Source organism: Ovis aries, chromosome 16, assembly GCF_016772045.2.
Source record: "Ovis aries strain OAR_USU_Benz2616 breed Rambouillet chromosome 16, ARS-UI_Ramb_v3.0, whole genome shotgun sequence".
Classification (NCBI taxonomy): Eukaryota; Metazoa; Chordata; class Mammalia; order Artiodactyla; family Bovidae; genus Ovis; species Ovis aries.
The window spans coordinates 58626079-58649207 of NC_056069.1; the positions used below are offsets into that span (position 1 = coordinate 58626079).

Here is a 23129-nt window from a genome sequence, read left to right on the forward strand (position 1 = left end):
GCCATGATCTTCATTTTCTGAATGTTGAGCTTTAAGCCAACTTTTTCACTCTCCTCTTTCACTTTCATCAAGAAGCTTTTTAGCTCCTCTTCACTTTCTGCCATAAGGGTGGTGTTATCTGCATATCTGAGGTTATTGATAGTTCTCCCGGCAATCTTGATTCCAGCTTGTGTTTCTTCCAGTCCAGCGTTTCTCATGATGTACTCTGCATAGAAGTTAAATAAGCAGGGTGACAATATACAGCCTTGACGCACTCCTTTTCCTATTTGGAGCCAGTCTGTTGTTCCATGTCCAGTTCTAACTGTTGCTTCCTGACCTGCATACAGATTTCTCAAGAGGCAGGTCAGGTGGTTTGGTATTCCCATCTCTCTCAGAATTTTCCACAGTTTATTGTGATCCACACAGTCATAAACACTTTCTAACAAGCCTTGCCATGCTCTCTGGCTTAACCGAAAGCCAAGCTCTGCTTCTCTCACTAATAGATGTGGTTTACTTCATCTGTTTCAGTTTACTAAAAGTTTTACTGGCTTGACCTTACATAAAAAGTCCCCCTTCTATGTAGCTCCTCACTGCACCCTATTGTAATACTCACGGTCCTACCTCCTGCACTGAAGTATTTTTCTCCATCACCTGCTCCCATGACGCCCCTCTGTCTCCATGCCCACGTGACTGTTCACCGTTTCCAAGGCTGGGTCAGTGGTCCCCGATCAGCAGCCCCACAGGAGAGTGGCCCGTTCTGTCTGGCGATGACTACAGGCTGGCTCCCGTCACCGCCTTTAAGACTGCTACCCAGGACTCAGGCTCATCAGCTTTATCATACGTGGTCTGCTTAAGCGTTGCCACACTAGTAAAACATCATTCTTTTTTCCTTCAAAATTGGGGCTCCCTCTGGTTCTACTTTGGCCACCTGATGTGAAGAACTAACTCATTTGAAAAGACCCTGATCCTGGAAAAGATTGATGGCAGGAGGAGAAGGGGAATACAGAGGGTGAGATGGTTGGATGGCATCACTGGCTAAATGGACGTGAGTTTGAGTAAACTCTGGGGGTTGGTGATGGACAGGGAGGCCTGGCGTGCTGCAGTCCATGGGGTCACAAAGAGTCAAACACGACTGAGCAACTGAACTGAACTGAACTAGGTCTAAGAGTCAGTCCTGATGAGATGCTGTCGTTCCATTAGGGATGTGGTGACTTCTCAGGACCTCACCGTTTGCATTAGGAAAGCTCCTAGGAATGGCCCCATCTGGTTCAGGGCACCACCAGCAAGGAGAGTGACTGCGGAGAGGACAGGCCAGGAGGGGCCCTCGTGGGCAGCCAGGCCTCTAGCTAAAGGAAGGCGGTGCTCAGTCACGTGACACCCTGTCACACCACATGTGGAGCACTTAGCACATCTCGTTAGCTCTCTTAACTTCAAACACTGCCAGATCTGACCGTTTCTCACCTCCTGGTCCTAGGCCATCTCTCACCAGGATGGTTACAGTAGCCCCTCCTCCAACAGAGTTCGTCCCTGCTTCTGCACTTGGCCCCCCACCACCCCCCAAAGTCTGTTCTCAAGTGATCTGGGTTGTTGTTCAGTTGCTCAGTCATGTCTGACTCTGCAACCCCATGGACTGCAGCACGCCAGGCTTCCCTGTCCATCACCATCTCCCGGAGCTTGCTCAGACTCACATCCCTTGAGTCAATGATGCCATCCAACCATCTCATCCTCTGTTGTCCCCTTCTCCTGCCTTCAATCTTTCCCAGCATCAAGGTCTTTTCCAATGAGTCGGCTCTTCGCATCAAGTGGCCAAAGTATTGGAGCTTCAGCTCAGCATCCGTCCTTCCAGTGAATATTCAGGGTTGGAGAGCCTGTCAAAATTACAATCCAGTCATAACACTCCTCCAATCCACAATGTCCCAAGGCTCCCAGGGTCACAAACATGCCCTACAAAACCCTTCAGAAACGCCCCCACCCCACCCTCCACCACATGAGCACAGACAACGTGATGTGTAGCTGAGAGTCAAAAGGCCAGATGGCGTTGCTCAGGTCTCCGTCAGCTCTCTCTGAGAACAAGCCAGACAGGCCTGTGTGTGTCCGATAGTGTCCAGTGCTCCCCACCCCACCTCCACCCTCATCCCCAAGTAAATCAGATCAGACATTAGATGCACTTTCCAAAGACCCTTGCTGTAAAAGTTAAGCCGTCAGCCACCTCTGAAAGGTGCTCATCCCTCTGAAACAAGACTGCTACCGTCCCTGTCAGCAGCGCAGATGAAAAGTGAAGTGAAAGTGTTAGTTGCTCAGGTGTGTCTGACTCTTTGCAACCCCATGGCTGGAATTTTCCAGGAAAGAATACTGGAATGGATCTTCTCCAGCAGGTCTTCCTGACCCAAGGATCAAACCTGGGTCTCCCACACTGCAGGCAGATTCCTCACCGTCAGATCCTCCAGGGAAGCCTTGATTGACTTAATCTATAAAGACAATAAGAGGGATCTCTGTTATTCTAAAATGTTTTCTGAACCAGAAAAAAAAGAAGACACACTTTTTTGGAAAACAGGAAAAAGTACAAAGAGGAAAATAAAACTGATGCTAATCTCAACACCTGCTGATGACCCCACAGTGAGCACTATATTGTGGTCCCAGGAAAACTTTGATTATGATGACAGCTACGATCGATCACCTACGCTGTGCATGGCACTGATGGGAGCATTTCGTGTAGGTCCCAGGCCCCTCAGCGCACAGTCCTGTGCCAAGCCTGTGACCACCGCCTTGTATGTGGCATTGTTGAGGGTTAACCACTGGTTTACCTTACTGGAGACTTAAACCCAATTAAACGTAAGTTGAACCCTTCTTTCTCAGTAAAATCTCCAAATAAAACTGATGCCCAGGGTGGACTATTTTAATTCAAAACAGCTGCAGTGTGGTTCACTTCTAACTGTGGGGCATCAGAATTTCTGACAGTACTAATCCTGATTAATCCGGGTAATGGAGACAGCTTTGTGAGTTCCTCAAAAGCATGGCCAACAGCTCCTGGAAATTAAGTGAAAACCGGAGCCCTTGGCATTGTTCCTTCATGGAAAGGAGTCCTCTCTGGACGTGCAGGAACGGGTGTCCCAACATCGCAGAAATGGACGTCCCAGCATGCTGGGTTTGGTTGTTCTCCAAGTTCAAATGCTGATGGAGACCATTAGCTTCTTCGAATTCCATTCCCTAGTTCTTAGGAAGGAGACTCAGTCCCAGGACAGGTCAGGGACTGACTCCGGATGAGGAGGGTCTTGAGAGAGATGCCTGTTGTGTGATCCCAGTCGCATTGAGTCAGATTGTAGCATCTTAGGCCCAGAAGTGTTATTTCTGTAAGGTCGGGGCTTCTGCCATTCTTTCTGAACACTCTCACCCTATTTGGGAATCTAGCTTTGCTGTGCTTAGTTGCTCAGTCGTGTCCAGCTCTGTGACACCATGGACTGTAGCCCGCCAGGTTCCTCTGTCCTTGGGATTCTCCAGGCAGGAATACTGGAGTGAGCTTCCCTGCCCTCTTACAGGGGACCTTCCCAACCCAGGGATCAAACCCAGGTCTCCCGCATCGCAGGTGGACTCTTTACCATCTGAGCCACCAGGAAAGCCCAAGAATACTGGAGTGGGTAGCTTATCCCTTCTCCAGGGGATCTTCCTGACTTAGGGATTGAACCTGGGTCTCAGGTCTCCTGCATTGCCAGGCAGGTTCTTTACCACTAGTGCCACCTGGGAAGACCAGAGAATTGCCTAGAACTGTTTTAGACTTACAGAAGCCTTGTGAACATAGCACAGATGCTTCACCCACACTTGGTCTTACACTGCTGTGGTACATTTGTCATGACTAAGGAACCAACCCCTGTACATTATTATGAACTAAATTCCACCAGGCTTCCCAGGTGGCTCAGTGTAAAGAATCTGTCTGTCAATTCATGAGACAGGGGTTCAACCCCTGGGTCAGGAAGATCCCCTGAAGAAGGAATGGGGTATTCCAGTATTCTTGCCTGGAAAACTTCCCTAGACAGAGGAGCCTGGGGGGCTACAGTCCAAAGGGTGGCAGAGAGTCGAACGAGGCTGAGCATGCATGCATGCCGCAGTTTATTCAGATTTCACAAGCTTTTTCTTCACGTCCTTTGTTCTAGGATCTATCCATGCTACCATGTCTCCTTAGCTTCGTCTGGGCTGTGGGGATTCCTCAGACTTGGCTTGTCTTTGTGGTCTTGTTAGTTTCAAGGACTACTGTTTAGGTACTCAGTTTGAGTTTGTCTGGGGGTTTTTTCATGGTTAGACTGGGCTTATAGGCTTTCCAGGGGAAAACCACAGAGGTAAATGGCCATTCTCATCCCATCTTATCAAGAGATCATGCTATCAACGTGACTGTCACTACTGATGATATTACCTTGACAGCCAAGACCGTCTTTGCCAGGTTTCTCCCTGTCCTCTTTCTAGAGGGAAGTTACAGTCATCAGCCCACATTTCAGGTGTGGGAGATATGCCCCACCTCCCTGAGAGGAGAGTAGCTACATACATGACTTGGAGTTCTGTGCTGGAGATCTGTCCCTGTTGTTTGCTTGGTTTGTTGCCATTTGGCCAAGCTGGGTGTTGGCTGCGGTGCTCGGGATCTTCACTGGGTCACGTGGGCTCTTTCATTGTGGTTCATGTGCTCAGCTGCTCCGGGGCATACGGGATCCTAGTGCCCAGACCAGGGATCGAACCCATGTTCCCTGCTGGATTCTTAGCCACTGGACCACCAGATAAGTCTCCCCATTTGTTTACTTATATCCATGTAGTTTGTCATTTAGTCGCTAACTTGTGTCCAATTATGTGCAGCCCCATGGACTGTAGCCGGCCAGGCTCCTCTGTCCACGGGATTTTCCAGGCAAGAATACTGGAGTGGGTTGCCATTTCCTTCTCCAGGGGATCTTCCCAACCCAGGGATTGAACCTGCATCTCCAGCGCTGGCAGGCAGATTCTTCACCACTGTGCCCCTGGGGAAGCCGTATCTGTATATGAGTGTTTATTGTATGCTGTGGTCCTAACTCCATCATTTTTAGCTGCTCTGACTCCTCCAGCTTTGCCGTTGGGATCTCTCTCTTCTGGATTCCTGTGTTTCAAGCTGATCCTCTTGTATATTTCCCACCCTAGTCCTAGAATAAGCCATTTCTCCAAGGAGCCCTGGTTCTTTTTATTAGAGAATAAACAGAAAAACCAAGATCTGGGCATGGAGTGGGTTGTTCTGTTTTGCTGGCTGCTTCCTAATGAGATAATGTTGACTGCAAACTCAGCAGCAGAAAACCCAACCCTGCAGCGACTCCAAGAAACAAATCGTCTTCACTGTCAGCAGTTTATTAGGTTTGTGTTCTGGTTTGGAAAAGTCAATGTCATTAGGCTCTGCAAATATTTGAAGAACACGGCATGTTCTGGTCAACTCAGAGGGCATAAGCTAAGTTGAAACTACTCTAGGTGAATGCATCAGAAAGACACTTTTCCTGAAATAGCCTTTGTTAGGTTACCTTCTAGAGTTTCCTGTTTTCTGAAACAGACTGGTTAAATCTCATCTGATTACAATGCTAGGGCTCAGTATGTTTCTTGGAAAATTTTGACCCGCAAATAGCTATTGCAGCTTGTAACCAACACTCTACCTAATTCTGAGCTGCATGTATTCCTTTCTGGGCAATGCTGGAACCAGTCTTTTTTTTTTTTTTTTTTTTTAAGAAGCAAGCTGGAAGGCAAGGAGCATTTTCATACTGGAAACATGGGTCAGATCGGTGAAGGCTAAGAGTCAAATTCAGAGACTTGAGTGACATAAAGAAAGGAAGCATTGATCCATGTGGTATTTCTTCTCTTTAAACCTGTGATTGCTGAGGCCCAGATCAGACTGAGAGCAGTCAGTTACTTTGCTCTAGAATGGCCACCCACTCTAGTAATCTGGCCTGAAAAATTCTACCGACAGGGGAGCCTGGTGGGCTACAATCCATGGTGTCGTAAAGAGTCGGACACGACTGAGCAACTAAACAGAAAGATCCAAACTAGGCTGGAGGTGTGTGGGGCTGAAAACTCTGAAGAAGCATCTCGGTGGCACGTGGCCTTGACAGGGCCTTGTAGGATGTACTTGGCACAGACGAGTACTGCAAGGAGAACAGAGGGGCTTAGTGGTACCAAGTTAAACCACACTGTGAATTTTAGAAATGACGTATCAATAAATGCAATGGAACTTTTATTCTATCTTGTATTTTTCAACATCTGGGAAAATATTCCATTTGATTTTCAAGGATGACAGACATACTATCATTTAATCCTATTGCCGGATTCTAGTACTTCCACTGCATATTTGAAAAGAAGGGAAAAATACTTCCTTAGATCTAACAACAAGCCTCCCTCCTGAGAAGCTCTATTAGAGATCCAACCAGCCTTACTGTTTTGCCTTCAAGGGACCAGAAGTAGAGTCACCTGCTCAGGGTACTTATGGCAGTGCCTCCCTTAATATGGATGCACTCACTATCTTGCGGCCTGAGGTTGGACTTTCTCCTCCAGGGGTTACTGGCCCTCTCCTCCAGGGCAGTGGAAAGCCTCCAGGTGGACATTATCGGTGCCAAGAAGTTGGTGGGAGGAAGTAACCTTTGTTGCAGGCACTTGCTCCCACCTTCCTTCTGACATGCAGTTACCCCCTCCTATTTCCTCAGTTTGTTGTCATTTAAAAGCCACTTTACAGTGATTTTGCAAAGCACAGAGAGACTGCATTATCTCATATTCAAATAATCATTGGTTACAAACTAAGGAAAGCCTGCCTATGACTTTCCTGGAAGCTTAAATTTTTCTTTTAGCAGAATGCAGCCTAGAGAGCTCACTCCAGCCAGTGAGGAAACCCCAGATAGCTTATCCTCCATAAGTCCTGATCAAGTCCAGAGTTGGGGTGATGCTCACTTAGCACCTAATGCTTTAGAGCTGTGGAAAATATTTGGAAGGAGGGACGACCCTGTCAAGAAAAGGAACTGAGTCCCAGTGCTGTGCTCAGTGTGGCTGTGAAGGTGTCCTGTGAAATTGCCACCACACCCCGGCTGTGGGCATGAATGACTAACTGGTAACCGGCTTTGCAGTGGGAAAACATGGCAGGGCCACTTGTCCAGGCCACTCGGTAATAAAGCCTCTGAGCTCTTGTTAGATCTAAGGAAGTATTTTTCCCTTCTTGTCAATTATACAGTGGAAGTACTGCCATCAGGCAATAGGATTAAGTGATAGTACATCTGTCATCCTTGAAAATCAAATGGAATATTTTCCCAGATGTTGAAAAATACAAGATAGAGTAAAAGTTCCATTGCACTTATAAAAGTGAAACATATTGATAATAAGTCCACCAAGATGCTTTTTAATAAAGTTCAACATGACATAGTAATAGGACCAGTCTAATTCCGTGAAACTTAATTTACCCAAAGCCTGAACGTTGTTATGGGCTTCCCAGGTGGCACCAGGGGTAAGGAACCCACCTGCCAATGCAGCAGGTACAAGAGACGTGGTTCAGTCCCTGGGTCGGAAAGATGCCCTGGAGTAGGAAATGGCAGCCCAGTCCAGAATTCCTGCCTGGAAAACTCCACGGACAGAGGAGCCCATAGTCTAAAACGTCAGAGTTCTGTTTCTCTTGTTGTATTGTGTCCAATACTTTGCAACCCCATGGACTGTAGCCTGCGAAGGCTCCTCTGTCCAGGGGATTTCCCAGCAAGAATACTGGAATGGGTTGCCATTTCCTTCTCCGGGGGATCTTCCTGACCCTGGGACCCTACTTGAGTCTCTCGTATCTCCTGCACTGGCAGGCAGACCCTTCACTGCTGAGCCACCAGGGAACGACTGCAATTCACTTTATACTGCATTCACTTTCATCTTAGGGAAGAATCGCTTGCATCTTAAGAAAAGCAGAGAAGTATTTTATGAAACTGGCATTTAACTTGGCCAAGTGTTAGACAAACTGGCATTTGTCTAACACTCTCTTCCAAAGTTATATCATTACCTTTTTAAATTCAGTTTTTCTATCGATTATAAGTACACAAAGCTTAAAAAGTCGGTCCCCTAAGGGCTGACCCCCAACAGTAGCTTTTATCCCAGCTTGCCCCACCCCTTCTACTCCCAGATCTGATTCAGTGGAGTTCTGCATGCATCCAGATACTTTCAGATTACTTTTTATTATTTGGTTAAAGTTGTAAAAATTATATTAATACACATGTTCACTCTGAACTGAGTTGTCCAGCAACCTATGTAAACTTTCCACATTAGTGTGGCTACCTGCTCAGGGGCCTGCCTCCCACACGGGCCCCCCTGCCAGGCTTCCTGTCAGGCAGGTGTGATGAATGGGCCAGGGTCTTACCTGTGGCAGCTAAGAAGAGAGCAAGACAGTGGCACTTGAGGACCCATGTGCCAGCCCCCCAATTGAGCACGTTCACCCTCTTTCCTAGCTCCTCCAGGACCATGTAATACCTGTTACATTTCATTCCTTTGCACCTTTTTCTAATAATCTTGCTTCCTGCCCTCTTTCCCCCGGCAGCTCTGTTTTGTGATGTTCTGGACTCCCAACGTTTCCGAGAAGATTCTGATAGACATCATCGGCGTGGACTTTGCCTTTGCAGAACTCTGCGTTGTTCCCTTGCGTATCTTTTCCTTCTTCCCGGTTCCAGGTAAAGGAAAACAGAGAATGAAAGAAAAATTCCTGATCACTCTCATGCCCGATTCAGTTTTCTTTCTTTAGAAACGTTACCAGTTCTGTCCCAAACAAAATAAATGTATACACTTTAAAGCTTCACGGTGGATTAAAAAGAGGCGAAGATATTATCCAGCAGGTTGAAAGTTGGAGAAGCGAGTCAAACAGGCATAATTTCTTTCTTAAAGGACAGTGGTTGCAGACTCAGTAGAAAGAAACTGAGGGGTCGCTAAGAGTCGGAAACGACTGAGTGACTTCACTTTCACTTTTCACTTTCATGCATTGGAGAAGGAAATGGCAATGCACTCTGGTGTTCTTGCCTGGAGAATCCCAGGGACGGCGGAGCCTGCTGGGCTGCTGTCTATGGGGTCGCACAGTGTCAGACACGACTGAAGCGACTTAGCAGCAGCAGCAGCAGAACCATTCCCTTCCTTCACTGTGGTGACTGGTGACACAAATCTATGCATCTGTTGAGATTCTAAAAGGACTGCTGGAAAAAAGAATCCAGGGGCAAGGCTGCGGTTAGAAATGGGCTGTGGGGCCAGTCGACGCCAAGGCTGATGGCTCACCTGCCACCCTGAGCTGTTCCCAAGTCAGGCCAGGAGCTGCCCCTGCTCCTAGATGTCAAGAATTCCTGGTGGCTGCCTGGGGTGTTGCCTGGTCCTTGGGTTTGGCGTGGGACACTGAGGGACCCGAGGGTTGCTGCCACCTGGAGATCAAGGCACTAGTTGTTGACTCGACTCCTCAGTCTGGACCTGAGGAGGAGCTGGAGGTCCCAGAGCTAGGACTGGGGTAGGACTCTGAATCTCCTCTCCAGGCCCCTTCCTCACCTGTCAAACCAACTGCTTGAAGACAGATGACTCCACCCATCTTTGCAACCTGAAGGCTTTGGGCCCATCAGGTTAGCATCCCACCTGTGCAGCCACCTGTACCTCAAAATTCAACTCCTCCACCGGGGCAAGAGGAACACTGCATCAGATGCAGATTCTTCCTCCAAACTGGACATGAGCTTTTATCCCAGGAGTGCGCGCTTCCTTCCCTCGATAGGTCTGTGCCTTGTGCTGCCCCTACATGGGATAAAGGACTAGACCTCCTTTTTCCTCAAGCCCTGCCCAGTTTCAGGTCAAACCTAAATGTCTGCAAAGTCCGTCTAGTCAAAGCTATGGCCTTTCCAGTAGTCATGTCTGGATGTGAGAGTTCAACTATAAAGAAAGCTGAGTGCTGAAAATTGATGCTTTCGAACTGTGTTGTTGGAGAAGACTCTGGAGATTCCCTTGGACTGCAGGGAGATCCAACCAGTCCATCCTAAAGGAAATCAGTCCTGAATATTCATTGGAAGGACTGATGCTGAAGCTGAAACTCCAATACTTTGGCCACTTGATGCGAAGAGAAGAATTGACTTATTGGAAAAGACCCTGATGCTGGGAAAGACTGAAGGCAGGAAAAGGGGACAACAGAGGATGAGATGGTTGGATGGCATCACCGACTCAATGGACATGAGTCGAGTAAACCGTGGACATGAGTTTGGGTGATGGACAGGGAGACCTGGCATGCTGCAGTCCATGGGGTCGCAAAGAGTCCGACACGACTGAGCTACTGAACTGAACTGAAATGTCTGCCAAGATCAGCCAGTCGTCACTGACGCACCCTCCGTGGAGCCCCTCCTGGGTGCTGGGGCGGGTGCCCTGCCTGCGCTCCAGAAACTCACAGATCAGGCTGGGGAGACAGGGTACTGGGAACCCGCCGTGAGGTCTTTGTGAGGCGTGGACAGATGGAGCCGGCCCCGGTCCGCAGTCGGGAGGCTGTGAAAGAAACCCAGAAGTGAGCCAGAGCTCCTCCTTCGCCCTTCTTTGCCCTTCTTCGCCCCGCCCCTTCCTCGCCCCGCCCCCTTCTTCACCCCGCCCCTTCCTCGCCCCGCCCCCTTCTTCACCCCGCCCCCTACTTCGCCCTGCCCACATGCGCGGGGAAACCCGGCGTCCAATCCAGGTTCTCTGCTCCGGGAATCAAACTGGACCACCATCAAGTCGCTGCTCTTCTCTTGAGTTTTCCTAGACGGGCGTGATGGGAGCTTGAGGCTGGGTGGGGGTGAGGGTGGGGTGGAGGGAGTGGCAGCATCACCCCTCCATCCCCCGCCCGGGGGTGGCGGTCACAGTGGGGAAAGGACACTTAAGGACTGTGCTGCACACGGAGCGAGGTGGGGGAGGAGGGAACAGGGCTCCTCCAAACCCCGAGGCAGGGATCAGGAACCCCGGCAGGAAGATGGGCCCAGGGCGGCAGCCGCAGGGCCTGGGTCCCACCCAGCCGTCCCGGGACCCAGGATGCGCTGCTGCGGGCGGGCTCTGGGGGGCGGCGGGGGGGAAGGGTGCCGGGGGTAGAAGCAGCAGGATAGGGAGAAGGGGGCCATTGCTGACCAGTCCTTGGCTCTCCCTCCAGTCACCGTGAGGGCCCATCTGACCGGATGGCTGATGACCCTGAAGAAGACCTTCGTCCTGGCCCCCAGCTCCGTGCTGCGGATCATTGTTCTCATCACCAGCCTCGTGGTCCTGCCCTACCTGGGGTACGTGTGAAGGTGGGGGAGGTGCGGGGGGAGCTATGGGATCCTGCTGCCACTGAGGCACTCTGTCCAGAAGGTTAAATCAGCTTTTTTTTCCTGGGAAATCCCCAAGCGTGTCTAGAGTTAGAAATGCTGAGTGATGCCTCGTTTCTCTGCCCAGGGGACCAGGTTGGAGGCTGTTGAGATCCATTCTAGAAAAGCACTTTCAGGGGCAGGCCCACCCACACAGTCAGCACTGAGCATCCACCGCGGTGTGGCGGGCAGGGGCAAGGTGAAAAACGCAAGGGAGCGAGCGAGGGTGTTGCCCTTGTTCTCAGGGATCCCCACTCTCCTGGGACCCCGTCTACTGGGAAACTGCACTCTACAGAGAGAAGGGGCAGGATGCTACGGGCACACGGGGCAGGCGGGAGACGTGCCCCTCCCCCAGCAGATGCTGAGCTGAGATCTGGAGCAGGAGTGGGAGTCGCAGGGCCCTGAGGGGGTCCCAGGCCGCTATCCCACCCAGGTGGAATATTTATTAGGTGCAGTGCTAACAGGCAGATCTCGAAGGCAATCGTTCGGCACCCCTGTCGCCTACACCTTGCCTGGGTTTTGGCTGGGTTTTGATTCTCTGTGCCTCCGCAGGGCTCTAACAGACAGATGCCCTTTGCGTTCTAATCCCTAGGGTACACGGAGCCACCCTGGGCGTGGGCTCCCTCCTCGCGGGGTTTGTGGGAGAATCCACCATGGTCGCCATAGCAGCGTGCTACGTCTATCGGAAACAGGTGAGAGAGGGCGACAGAACGGTACCCCTGCCTGGCACGCCCCCTGGTGTGGGAGACAGGGGGAGGGGAGGGGAGGGCACCAGGAGGTGGTGTCCTCGGGCAGTGCCAGGTCTTCATAGATGATGGGAGGGGAGATGGGAGACAGGAGCCCCCCCACCCCCGCCAGTGCCTCTCACAGAGCGCGGGACGCAGCCAACTCGCCAGTCACTCCGCTGAAAGGAACACGCGGACCTAAAAATGCAGCCTCGACGAGGTCGCCCCCAAACATGAATGAGATCCAAGTCCATGGCGAGGGGTCCCCTGAGACCTCTGCCACGCTGTGCTTCCCACCGCCGCCCCAGCCCCCCTGATGCGTCTTCTCTGGTCTAGAAAAAGAAGATGGAGAACGATTCGGCCGCCGAGGGGGAGGACTCGGCGATGACGGACATACCTCCGGCGGAGGAGGGCACGGACATCGTGGAGATGCGGGAGGAGCAGGAATGAGGCCGCCCCCCACCCCTCACCCCCCGGGCGGGCGCCGCAGGGACGGCCCAGGTGATGCCTCAGCGCCGCCATCTGCTCCTCCCCGACGTGTTTTCTTCCACTTCCTTTCTTTCTTTCTTTCTTTCTTTCTTGCTTTCTTTTTTTTTTTGAATTCATTTTTTGGTTTTTGTTTGGGTAACAAAAGAGGCCTTGATCTAAAGGTTTCACAGACACTCTGGCATACCGGGTGTGCCCACGCTCATGAAGGGACCTGTGGAACGGTCTCACCACTGCTTTGTGGAAACAAAAGAACTGACTTCATGCCCCCGCTTCGTGAAACCCCAAGGACATAGCCGCCTTGTAGTCGCCTCTCCCCCGCCCGTCCTCGGACAATCTCCACTTGGAACCAAAGGACCGCGGCTGTGCCGTCCAGCGCCCCCTCGGCCTCCAGCGCCCCCTCGGCCACCACCGCCCGGCAGGCCGCAGGCTCACCCTGTCCCCTCGCATCGCTCAAGAATCACCGGGGACAACTCGCTTCCGGGTCACATGGCTGTGCCAAGGGCTGTGGCCGAGGCCTCGCACCGTGGCGTCTTGAACCGTCTGCCGCACCCGGGCCGAGGGCGGGGTCCGCCCGCAGCCCAGGGTGGCCGGCCGCGCTGAGGAATGGGTGTGCAAACGCGCTGGACCGACGGTCGGCCGGAAATAATCTCCGGCGGGCAGGTTAGAGGTGCCGGGGAGCAGCACACCGACAACACGCCAACGATAGCATTCCCCTGGCCGCTTCGTGGATCTGCGTGTGCGCTCGCTGTCACACCAGCCGTGTACATACGAGAGCTGCCTTGTCAAAGTTGTCCCAAATCCTGTCCCCCATCAGCGCATCCCTGGGCATGAGTTTCCCCGAAGGCTTGTTTTTCACTCACCTTTCCTGAAGATGGCACTAAAGCAAGGGAGAAGGAGCATTCTAACTTTACATTTAGTCTTTATAAAGTGAACTGAAGCTTTAAGTCATAATCTAGCATTCTAATGCCAGATTGCTATGTCGTCGCTTTGGAAGTAGAATTATGACCTGGTCCTGCCATTCTTAGTCCTAACCCTGGGGTACAGGTAATTCCAAGTGTTCTGTACTCGCCCCTCACGTCACGAGAAAGCAAGACATTTTATAAACGACAGCAAAGTCACTATGTGATATTCCCTGAAATGACACATTTGAAATCCATTCAGTGCAGTATATTTTTCTAAGTTTTGGAAAGCGGGTTTTTTCTTTAAAAAATTATGGACACGGTTCACTAAATTCTTGATGTAGTCAAAATTCCTAGATGGAAAGAACCTAAACACAAAAATATTTTAAAGATATAAATATATACTGTATATGTTATGTAATTTATTTTAGGCTATAATACATTTCCTATTTTCGCATTTTCAATAAAATGTCTCTAATACAATACGGTGATTGCCTGTGTGCTCAACATACCTGCAGTGGAAACGTATTGTATTGATGAACAGTGTGTCTTGTTTGCAGAGGTTTTACAGTCTGTCATTTGTATACAAATGTGAGAGTCAGTCAGTGACAAGATAACTATTTTTCATTATGAGTAACAGGGGTGTAAATGGGTCAGCTGATGTAGACCATAATGGGAATAGAAATATACGCTCGCAGGGTAAAGAAGAAAAAGTCAAGCCTTTTGCGTTTATTGCTTTCAGTGCCATGTAATCATATCATTCCTCATAGAAAAAAGAATGTAAGGGCTCAGAGTCAGCCATGAACATTCACAGGGTTCGTTCACACGTCTGGACACCCAGTGACCGCTGGGGGACAAACTCTCATGGGCTTCCTCTGAGGGGTTTCTCCGCTTAGAATTAAGACGCATCGCTTCGGGGGTGGTTGCAGGGGGCAGATCTGAGAAGACGGGGGGAAGAATCTAATTGTATCGGCTTTTTTAAAATACATGACTAGAAAATTAAACGGCAGTATTTTTTAACATGTGTGACTAGTATTTCATGCTTGTGGGGTTGGAACCTAAACAGTACATTGAAAAAGCAAATCCGTTCCCTCCAGATCAGGACAGACCAGCTAGATTCTTCATTATGCAGCTAGAACACGGCATTATAACATCAGAGACATCTTTGGGGATAAAGAAGGACGGACTGTGGTATTTTGTCAGTGTTTTGGAAAACACAGGAAGGATGCCCAGACCCAGGCCACAGTGGCAGGGCAACAGTTGTGCAAAATCTCCCTCCTTGACATGCACACCCCTCCTCCACGCCCTTGGGCTGCTTACATCACTCACGTCACAGCTTGGGCTCCCAGGAACGCACCTTAGCTTCTAAAGCAAAACCCACTGCCAGCAGGTTCTTCTGCAGTTGTTCTAACCAAGACAGACGGGAGAGGAAAGGGGATGAGTCTCCTTCCCACATTTCAGGGAGACGGCAGGGCACCCCTTTGACTTGGCCCCCCAAAGAAACATTCCCCCCGACACAGGTTTCTTTTCTCATGCACGTTACTCAGCTGACAGAGGGCACCATGCCTGGAGAGTCTCAGGTCAAGGACCATGGAAAGACCAGAAGTGGCTTTCTCAGTGGGGACCCATGCCTCGTAGATGCACAGGACCTAACACTGCAGGGCGTACAGCTGCTTTTATTTAGATGCTAAGAAGTGAGTGTGGACACTCACAGGGGTCTCCCCATCTTGAAGGCCTTTTCTGGGTCAGCTCCAGTCAAGAGCAGCTGGTCGTGAGGCCTCTGCTTTCTGGGGGGCACCGCTGAGGTCATTCTCAACGCATCTCTGTGGGCTCCGAGCCAGACCTCAGCATCCCTGGCATCGATGAGACACCACGATCTGAGCCAGGAGGGAGCCGTTCAGGCTTGCTCCAGCAAAGTCAGGATGGGAAGGGGCCTGCCGGCCACCACTCGGCTCAGGGCTCCTCGAGAGGTCTGCATACTGGTTTGCACGATGGCTGGGACCCCTCACTTGCTTGGCACTCTGTAATTTGGGCATGAAGGCTGCTGGTTTACATCACCGTGTATAAGAGCCAGGGGTGCCCACTCGCTGCCTGCCTCGGCTGCTCTTGTTCCAGAGTCCATCTTCTAGGTTTTGCATGTATGTTTTGTTTTGCTTCTTTTTTAAGCTCTAGCAGGTACTTTGGCTCTGGAAATGTCCAGAGACAGCCAATTATTCTCAGAAATGGAAACTTTCAGCACTGGTTGAAGATACGTCAAGTGGGACAAATAAACATGGCTACAGTAGTAAAAAGCACTTTGTTTATCACTCCCTGAGTTCTCCCAATATATAATGACAGGAGGCCCATGAGGAGAGAGGCCCAGGACTCCACTCTGGTCCAGCTCTCTAGAGCAGTCCAAGGCACCTCCCAGCCAGGGGCCAGCTCTGTGGTTCCCCCAGGAGCCTTGTGTGGTTTCTCTTGAGGTTAGGATAATCATTGCACATCCCTAACATCAGAAAAGTCATTCAATGACACCTTTAGAGCAAGCATAAAAGTTAACGGCTTCCTACCCTCCTGACTCATCCTCTTTTGGGGGTCTTCTGGAAGGAAGGGGTAGGGGGAGATGCACATTTTTGTACCCTTAATTCCCAGAAACACATCTGTTTAAACACGCAATAGTTCTCTGACTGGATTCTTTTTCTTACTTCAAACTGAAGCGAGAGAGACTGAGCAAGTATTTATATTGTTGTATCAAATGACATTATCTTGAAAAATATTTTCTTATATTAAAAAAACTTTTTTTCTCCATCTGTAACTATGCAGACCAGTGGCCAAGACAGCATGAACTAGGTGAAATTGCTTAGTCATATCCGACTCTTTGCAACCCCATGGACTGTAGCCCACCAGGCTCCTCCATCCATGGAATTTTCCAGGCAAGAGTATTGGAGTGGGTTGCTGTTTCCTTCTCCAGGGGGTCTTCCTGACTCAGGGATTGAACCCGGGTCTCCCGCATTGCAGGCAGACGCTTTACCGTCTGAGCCACCAGGGAAGCCCACAGCATGAACTGTGCTGTACCAATTAGCCACGGTTTCTGCCTTTTTGCAGGTCTGTGCATGCTCAGTCGCTTCAGTCATGTCCGACTCTTTGCAACACTATGGACTGTTAGCCCACCTGGCTCCTCTGTCCATGGGATTCTCCAGGCAAGAATACTGAAATAGATTGCCATATCCTCCTCCAGAGCATCTTCCTGACCCAGGAATCAAACCCACGTCTCTTATGTTTCCTGAGCCACTGGGGACGCCCCTTTGCAAGTGAGCTGACCTCTAAACTTAGGATGAAGTCTTCACCAATCAAAACTGCATGGTCTAGGAAAGAAGCTATCACGTTCTAAGTCCTAAATCTTTTTTTTTTTTTTTTAAAGAATATAACCAAAATTTCAAGGAGCAAGGCTTTATAGCTCACGGCAATTTGTAAGTGTTGAGATGTCTGGGTTCACGTGTAGCCCATCCCTGAAAGGAGGCTCCTGCCTGCCCCCTTCCAAGACACCCATCCCCAGGCATGGCCCCCACTAGGCTCTTTCATAAAAAGCATTTGAAGCGTAGGAGAGCATGTTTTTGAGCAACATGTCTGGTGAACTGTCAGGATGCTCTTCAGGGGGGTTATCTGGGGTCTCTATTTCTGTCCTTCGAGCAGCAAAACATCACGTGGCTCATCAGCTGATCTAACCACACATGAAACAGGATGTCAAGAGAAAATCAAAGAAAAATACACAAAAAGACCCTGTTGCCCTTTTAAAGGTTAAATGTCTAAAATTAACTACCTAAATGTGCACAATGATAAACATGTAATTACATAATCAGAATAGCCCACACCAACACTCCGAAGTCAGAAAACATGTAGCAAATTACAGTTTGCTGTCTGATCTCATAAGGGAAGAGGAGATGGTGCGATCTCATTTGAACATTTCACTTTCTCCTCCAGACAGGAGGCTAGTATCATCTTTTGTACTCTGGTTATTATCATCTCTTGTACTCTGAGCAAAGAAGAGCACCAAAGATGAGTGTCCGAAGTCTTCTAATTTTTTTAAATCATCTTCGTTCAGTCCAAGGGGTTCCAGAAGAATTTTTTTTTCTGCTTCATTTGCAATCAAGCAGGGTCTCTGAAAGACTGTGTAAGATCCATGCACTTTTATAAATGGCTGTCAGCTACCCACGGCTTCAGCTCATGTTTCTGTTTGGTGTTTCTTTTTAAATTAGGAGATTAACCTAAAGTGCGCTTTACTAGCAAGATGTGGCCTCGGTGTCTGCAATCCATATATGTAAACAGAAACTCACAAGAGCCAGAATGCCTTTCTCTCTCCAGGATACATGGATTCCTTAGGTTAAAGAAGGGGGAGATGGGGAGAAACCTGCTAAAATTCTTTTACCATCAACTGTCTGGCTTCGTGGAAATTCAGTGATGTCTGGAGATCGGTCGTTACTAAGATTTAGAGGCAGATGTGCATCAACCATGGGCCAGGGACAGGAAAGGGTGCCTTCGGGGTGGAAAACTCCACACCCAGGTGGACTCTGGCTCCCTGAAGTTGTGGGGCCATGAATGTGGGGGACCCACAGTCTGGATGAACTGGATACTGAAGAAGTTCAAGCCACCCTGCTGGAACCAAGGAGGTTCAGGGTTCACATCGACTCTAGCCTCCCAGCCCCTGACGCATGGACCAGTCACCTGGAAGCAAGCCACGCCCCCAGGGGCACCACATTCACAAGGCTTGTGGGCAAATACACTGATTCCGTGCTTTATTTGGTTTGCTTAGTGATGTACTCAGAAGGCAAGTATCTAAAGCTAGAATGACCAATAAACCAGTCACAGAGCTTCGGGAATCTTGACAGAGCCACAGATGGGATTCTGTTCAACACTGACACGCCTGTGCTCGCTCATTTAACGAGACCTTCCAGATCACACCACTCACACCTCTCCAGCCTCATGTTGGTCCCCTGGATAATGAGAGGCTCAGGCCATTATTGCTAAAGCTCCTTCCTCATCTAACAGTCTATTGTAAGAGCTATGCTGTAGAACATGGTATGGGGTCCTCCAATGGAAAAATACAATTACCTCTTTTTTTGTTTCAGATCTGAACATTAGCAGCAATCCAGATTATTTTTTAATGAAACAAAATGTACTAGGAGTCATTTTTCTAAATGTGGCTGTCAGTTTATAGGCTTTTCAGTTTCTTATCAAAACTGGGGGTTTAATTTAAACTGCTGAAACCAATCTCATTAAAATATTTGCACAGCTTTGATTAAAACTGATTGCAGAGGTCAGTATAAAATATAGGTTGCATTTAAACAAGTGCTGTGTATGTACTAAATAGATGTCAGTTTTTGCATTGTTAAGAGAGTTTATATGCGCTTTTCTCGGGAGGAGGGGTACTTTTTTGCGAGAGGAGGAAATCTGTGCTCATATACTGTCAAATAGCTTTCAAATAATTTTTACTTTAAGTAAAACTTAAACGGTTGGCATATGATTGAGATTGCTTTCAGTTTCTTGATTTTCTTAATCTAACCATTAGTCTGTTTACATACCCCAGAGTATGTGGTTTCCTAATCCTGACTACAATTTCCCTTTTTTGCCAAAAGTACAGGAGATATTCAAACTTCTCCCTTTGCCTTGGTAGCTGAAACCTCTGCCCACTGGTATATTTCCCCGAACTCTGTCTTATTTAAATATGACCTATTTCTTCAAAGTTTAATCCGTATTAAAATGAATTTTTACTTCCCATCACGGCAGTAATATTGAAAGCTCTTCTCTGAGGCCTGGCTTCTCCCCACCCCTTCTAGAATGGGGATACCAGATGGCCAGTACGTTGGAGGAACAGAAGGTGAAAACCCTTTCTGCCCACATCTAAGGAATCCTGCTCTTAGCAGTCTTTATGCGTAAAGCAATTTTCTTTCAACCCTGACGTCTTAACCTCAAAGAATGAAGGCTCTCATATTTTTAACCTAGGAAAGATTATGTAGAGTACGAGATTTTGCTTTAAATATGTATATATTTATTTATTTGGCTGCAGCACGTGGGATCCTCAGTGGAGGCCTGAGGGAGGATCTAGTTCTCTGACCAGGGATTGAACCCTGGACTCCCTGCATTGGGAGCATGGAGTCTCAGCCACTGGACCACCGGGGGAGTCCTGAGAACGTGCTTTATTATCTGCCTGTAGTCAGCAAGGATGCTAGCCTGCTACCAACTCACTTGAGATCACATATTTTCTTTACTATTTCTTTACCTCTTTGAGTTAAATCCCGGATCTCAGTGTGACCTCTAGCATGCTTCCCCACGACCGCCTCTAATGTGACACGAAGTCTAAGCGGCCATGCTTCTTTCCACCCACACACTTGGGATGCAGCGTGGCTTCCTTCCAGGCTGTGATGTCAGGATGTGCAGCCGTGCTGACCTAAGCATCATCAGTTTTCCCCGTGGGGAGCAGTCCTGCCACAAGGGACAAATCTGCCCCTTCTCACTCTTTCTCCTGATGCCCCAGGTGAATCACATTATCACTGTCCCAGAAACCTCCTCCACGACCCCCATCCCCTGCCAGTGGGGTCCCCCAGCCCTGACCAGTTTCCCAGCTAGTTTCTCGCTCAGCCGTCCCTCTGCCTGCATCTTCTCTGGTCCCACTGGCTCAGCTCAGGGGTTCTTGTCACCTAAGGAAACTTTCCCTTCTCCGGGCCTCAGGCTCCCCCTGGGCAATGATGTAAACACTTCCCAGAGTTCTGCAGTGCGCAACCAGCACAGCCACTCCCAGCAGCCTGCAAGCCCCTGCCTCCCCATCCCCCGCACGTTGCAGAGGACCTCTAGTGTCCACGTTGTTGTTGTTTAGTCGCTCAGTCATGTCCAGCTCTTTGCAACCCCATGGACTCTATGTAGCCCATCAGGTTCCTCTGTCCATGGGATTTCCCAGGCAACAGTACTGGAATGGCTGCCATTTTCTCCTCCAAGGGATCTTTCTGACCCAGGGATTGAACCTGTGCCTCCTGCGGTGGCAGACAGGTTCTTTACTACTGAGCCAGCAGGGAAGCCCTTCTAGTGTTCCTACTTGTCTTCATTACCTTCTGCCCCCAACAAGCTCCAGGCTTCTTCCTGGACAACTCAAGCCAGTAAATACCATGCTAATTTCACAGCTCAGTACACTGGTCTTTGCACAAAAGGAACAAAAGAAATGAGGAGCTGTGAGTCCTAGTTCCATCTCTGCTGCTTATCAGCTGTGAGCCAGGCAAGTTACTGGGTGACTCTGGATCGGCCTCTTCTGCTCTACTGACAGAACGGGATCTTCTCTAGTTCTCATCCACTGCAACATCAGGATTTGCAGAGCCGTCGACGGTGGCACACGAAGACGATGGTGCACGTCTGCTGAGCTTCCAAGCAGTTTGGAAGTGCCCCAGCCAAGAAATCTATGAACGTCATGCCAGCTGCTTTCAACAGAGAGAAACTACTAGAGCTTTACAGAACAAAACAAAGACTAATCTTACGTTTGTGTGTGCTAAGTCGCTTCAGTCACATCTGACTCCTTGTGACCCTATGGACCTTACGGCTCCTCTGTCCATGGGATTCTCCAGGCAAGAACACTGGAGTGGGTTGCCATGCCCTCCTCCAGGGGATCTTCCCCACCTAGAGATCAAACCTGTGTTTCTTAGGCCTCCTGCTTTGGTAGCTGGGTCCTTTACCACTAGAGCCACAGGGGAAGCCCATTTTAGGTTCAGAACCATTGAATTCAAAGACCAAAAATAGAATGAACAAATAGAACAGTTCTCATCTAACTTCACATTATACTCCATATTAAAATGCTTTTCATTTGCTTCCTGTACCAGGCTCTCTTGCTTTAAAGGTAAATAGCTGAAGAGAGCTGGCTGTGGTCAGCTCCAGTCTCCCCCAGTCCCGGGGCCCTGTCAGGACAGACGCTCCAATTCATGGGTGATGGGGTCAAAACGCGATTTCTGCCTCATGCCTGGCAACGCCACATCCTAGCTCAGCTCTATACTTCTGCCCGTCCCCCAGTGCAGCCACAGTGCAGACGTCAGCTGCCTTCTTCACTCTCCGCTGTGTTTCTTCAAAGCTATCTAACTCCATCTAATTCCTTAAAAAGACTCGGAGCGGCATCCACAGCCCAGGCCCCAGACCTGCTCCCTTCTCAGTTGGAATCTAGTCCTACTCGCCTTGGGTGACCTAACTTGGGCCTGCTTCCAACTCCAAGGGCATGCTGGGGATCCCCGGGGCTGTTTTGCCAGCCCTGACTTGTTCCAGACCTGCAGTCCAGTCACCACTCAACCCATCCTCAGAGGGGTCCCCCAGGGACCTTGGCACCCTCCCCCCACCACCCCTCCCACGCTGTCTGCAGACTAGATGAATCACATGAGCACCCACCCAGAAACCAGCCCACACTGCGTCCCGCCCCTCCCTCAGTCAAGTCACTCACCCTGGTGATTCTCTCTCCCCCAGCATTGCTCACTCCTCTCCCTTCCTCTGTAGCCTCACCGCTTAGTTCAGGGGCTCCTGGTCAACTAAGGCCTGGATGCTAAAGGCCTCCAAAATAGTTTTCCTTCTCCAAGCTCACATGTCTTCCTGGACCATGAATACAACCGTTCCTAGCAGCCTGCCCACCTCCTCCCACCCCACCTCACCCTGCTCCTCCAGACTGGCCCTCCCTCTCTCTCACTAGGCATTGGGGGTGTCATAAGAAGGACTCTGCACTCACCTGGGTGGGCATCATGCTGAGTCTGGGTGACATGCAGTAAACAAGGGCCCGGCCAGAAAGGGGGATGCTAACACCCATGGAGAAGCAGCAACAAAAAATAGGGACCCCCTGATGGTGGCCAGGCCCTCGGCTCCAAGCTTCGTAAGGCCACGCCTCCTTCTCACGCCCGTTTCCACTTTCATCCCTCATTCACCATGAGGGCATCAAAGGCCCAATAGGAGATATTTTAAAAAGAGAATTTGTTAAAAAAAAAAAAAAAAAAGAGAGAGAGAGAATTTGTAGAGATGGTTTCTGTGCAGAATTTCACTGATCTCTTTCTCCCCTCAGGGGTGTGTGTGCACACGTGTGTGATGGGGGAGAGGATGGAGAGGTCTCTTGACACCTTAGGCCTAAGGGCAGGGCTCGAGAGGAGACACTCAGTGAACTTGAGATGGGCCCCTACAATGATGGGCACTCAGTGAACAGGTGTCCTCCAGGATGGTCAGATCTGACAGAAGAGAGTCACTGGAGAAGGGGCCCGTGCCGCGTTTGATGACAGCAGGTGCCAAGGTCTTTCCTGTGAACCAGGTCTGATCCGCACAGATCAACCAGCTGACCCAGGGGGGTGTCTGAGGTCCTGACAGGGGTGAACAGGGCTCAGAAAGAGAGGCTGGAGGTGACACTGGATTCTTGGAGCTGCAAAGGAGGAAGTGGCGGGCCAGGGGAGGGACCCTCAGCCACTGCACAGGAACGGCCGAGGAGAGGCCCTGAGCTAGGGGCAGAGGGGTCTCCAAGATCTCTGGAATCACCTGGTGTGGGAAGGAAGGGACAAGAGCTGAGCCCAGGCAGGCCTGGGAGTAAGGCTGGTGCAAGACAGCAACTATGAAGAGAGATCTCTTACCATCCTCCCTCCCAGCCTCCTTCCTCCTGCTGCAGCTCCAGATAGGGCAGGAAGTGATGAGCAATTCTACCCCGACACGCCCCCCGACCCAGTCCAGCTGATCTGTGCAAGGGGCAG

General features: G+C 49.9%; 1 protein-coding gene across 1 annotated transcript in view; it reads left to right on the plus strand.

The window, feature by feature from the left end:
* The window catches only part of ANKH (ANKH inorganic pyrophosphate transport regulator), a 168726-nt gene extending 154296 nt beyond the window's left edge, over positions 1-14430 (plus strand). Inside the window, exons 9-12 of the mRNA XM_027980157.3 lie at positions 8519-8648; positions 11105-11228; positions 11890-11989; positions 12359-14430. Coding sequence (XP_027835958.1) covers positions 8519-8648; positions 11105-11228; positions 11890-11989; positions 12359-12472 — 468 coding nt within the window. The 3' untranslated portion in view covers positions 12473-14430. The remainder of the gene's footprint in view (positions 1-8518; positions 8649-11104; positions 11229-11889; positions 11990-12358) is intronic.
* The last annotated feature ends 8699 nt before the right edge of the window (positions 14431-23129 follow it).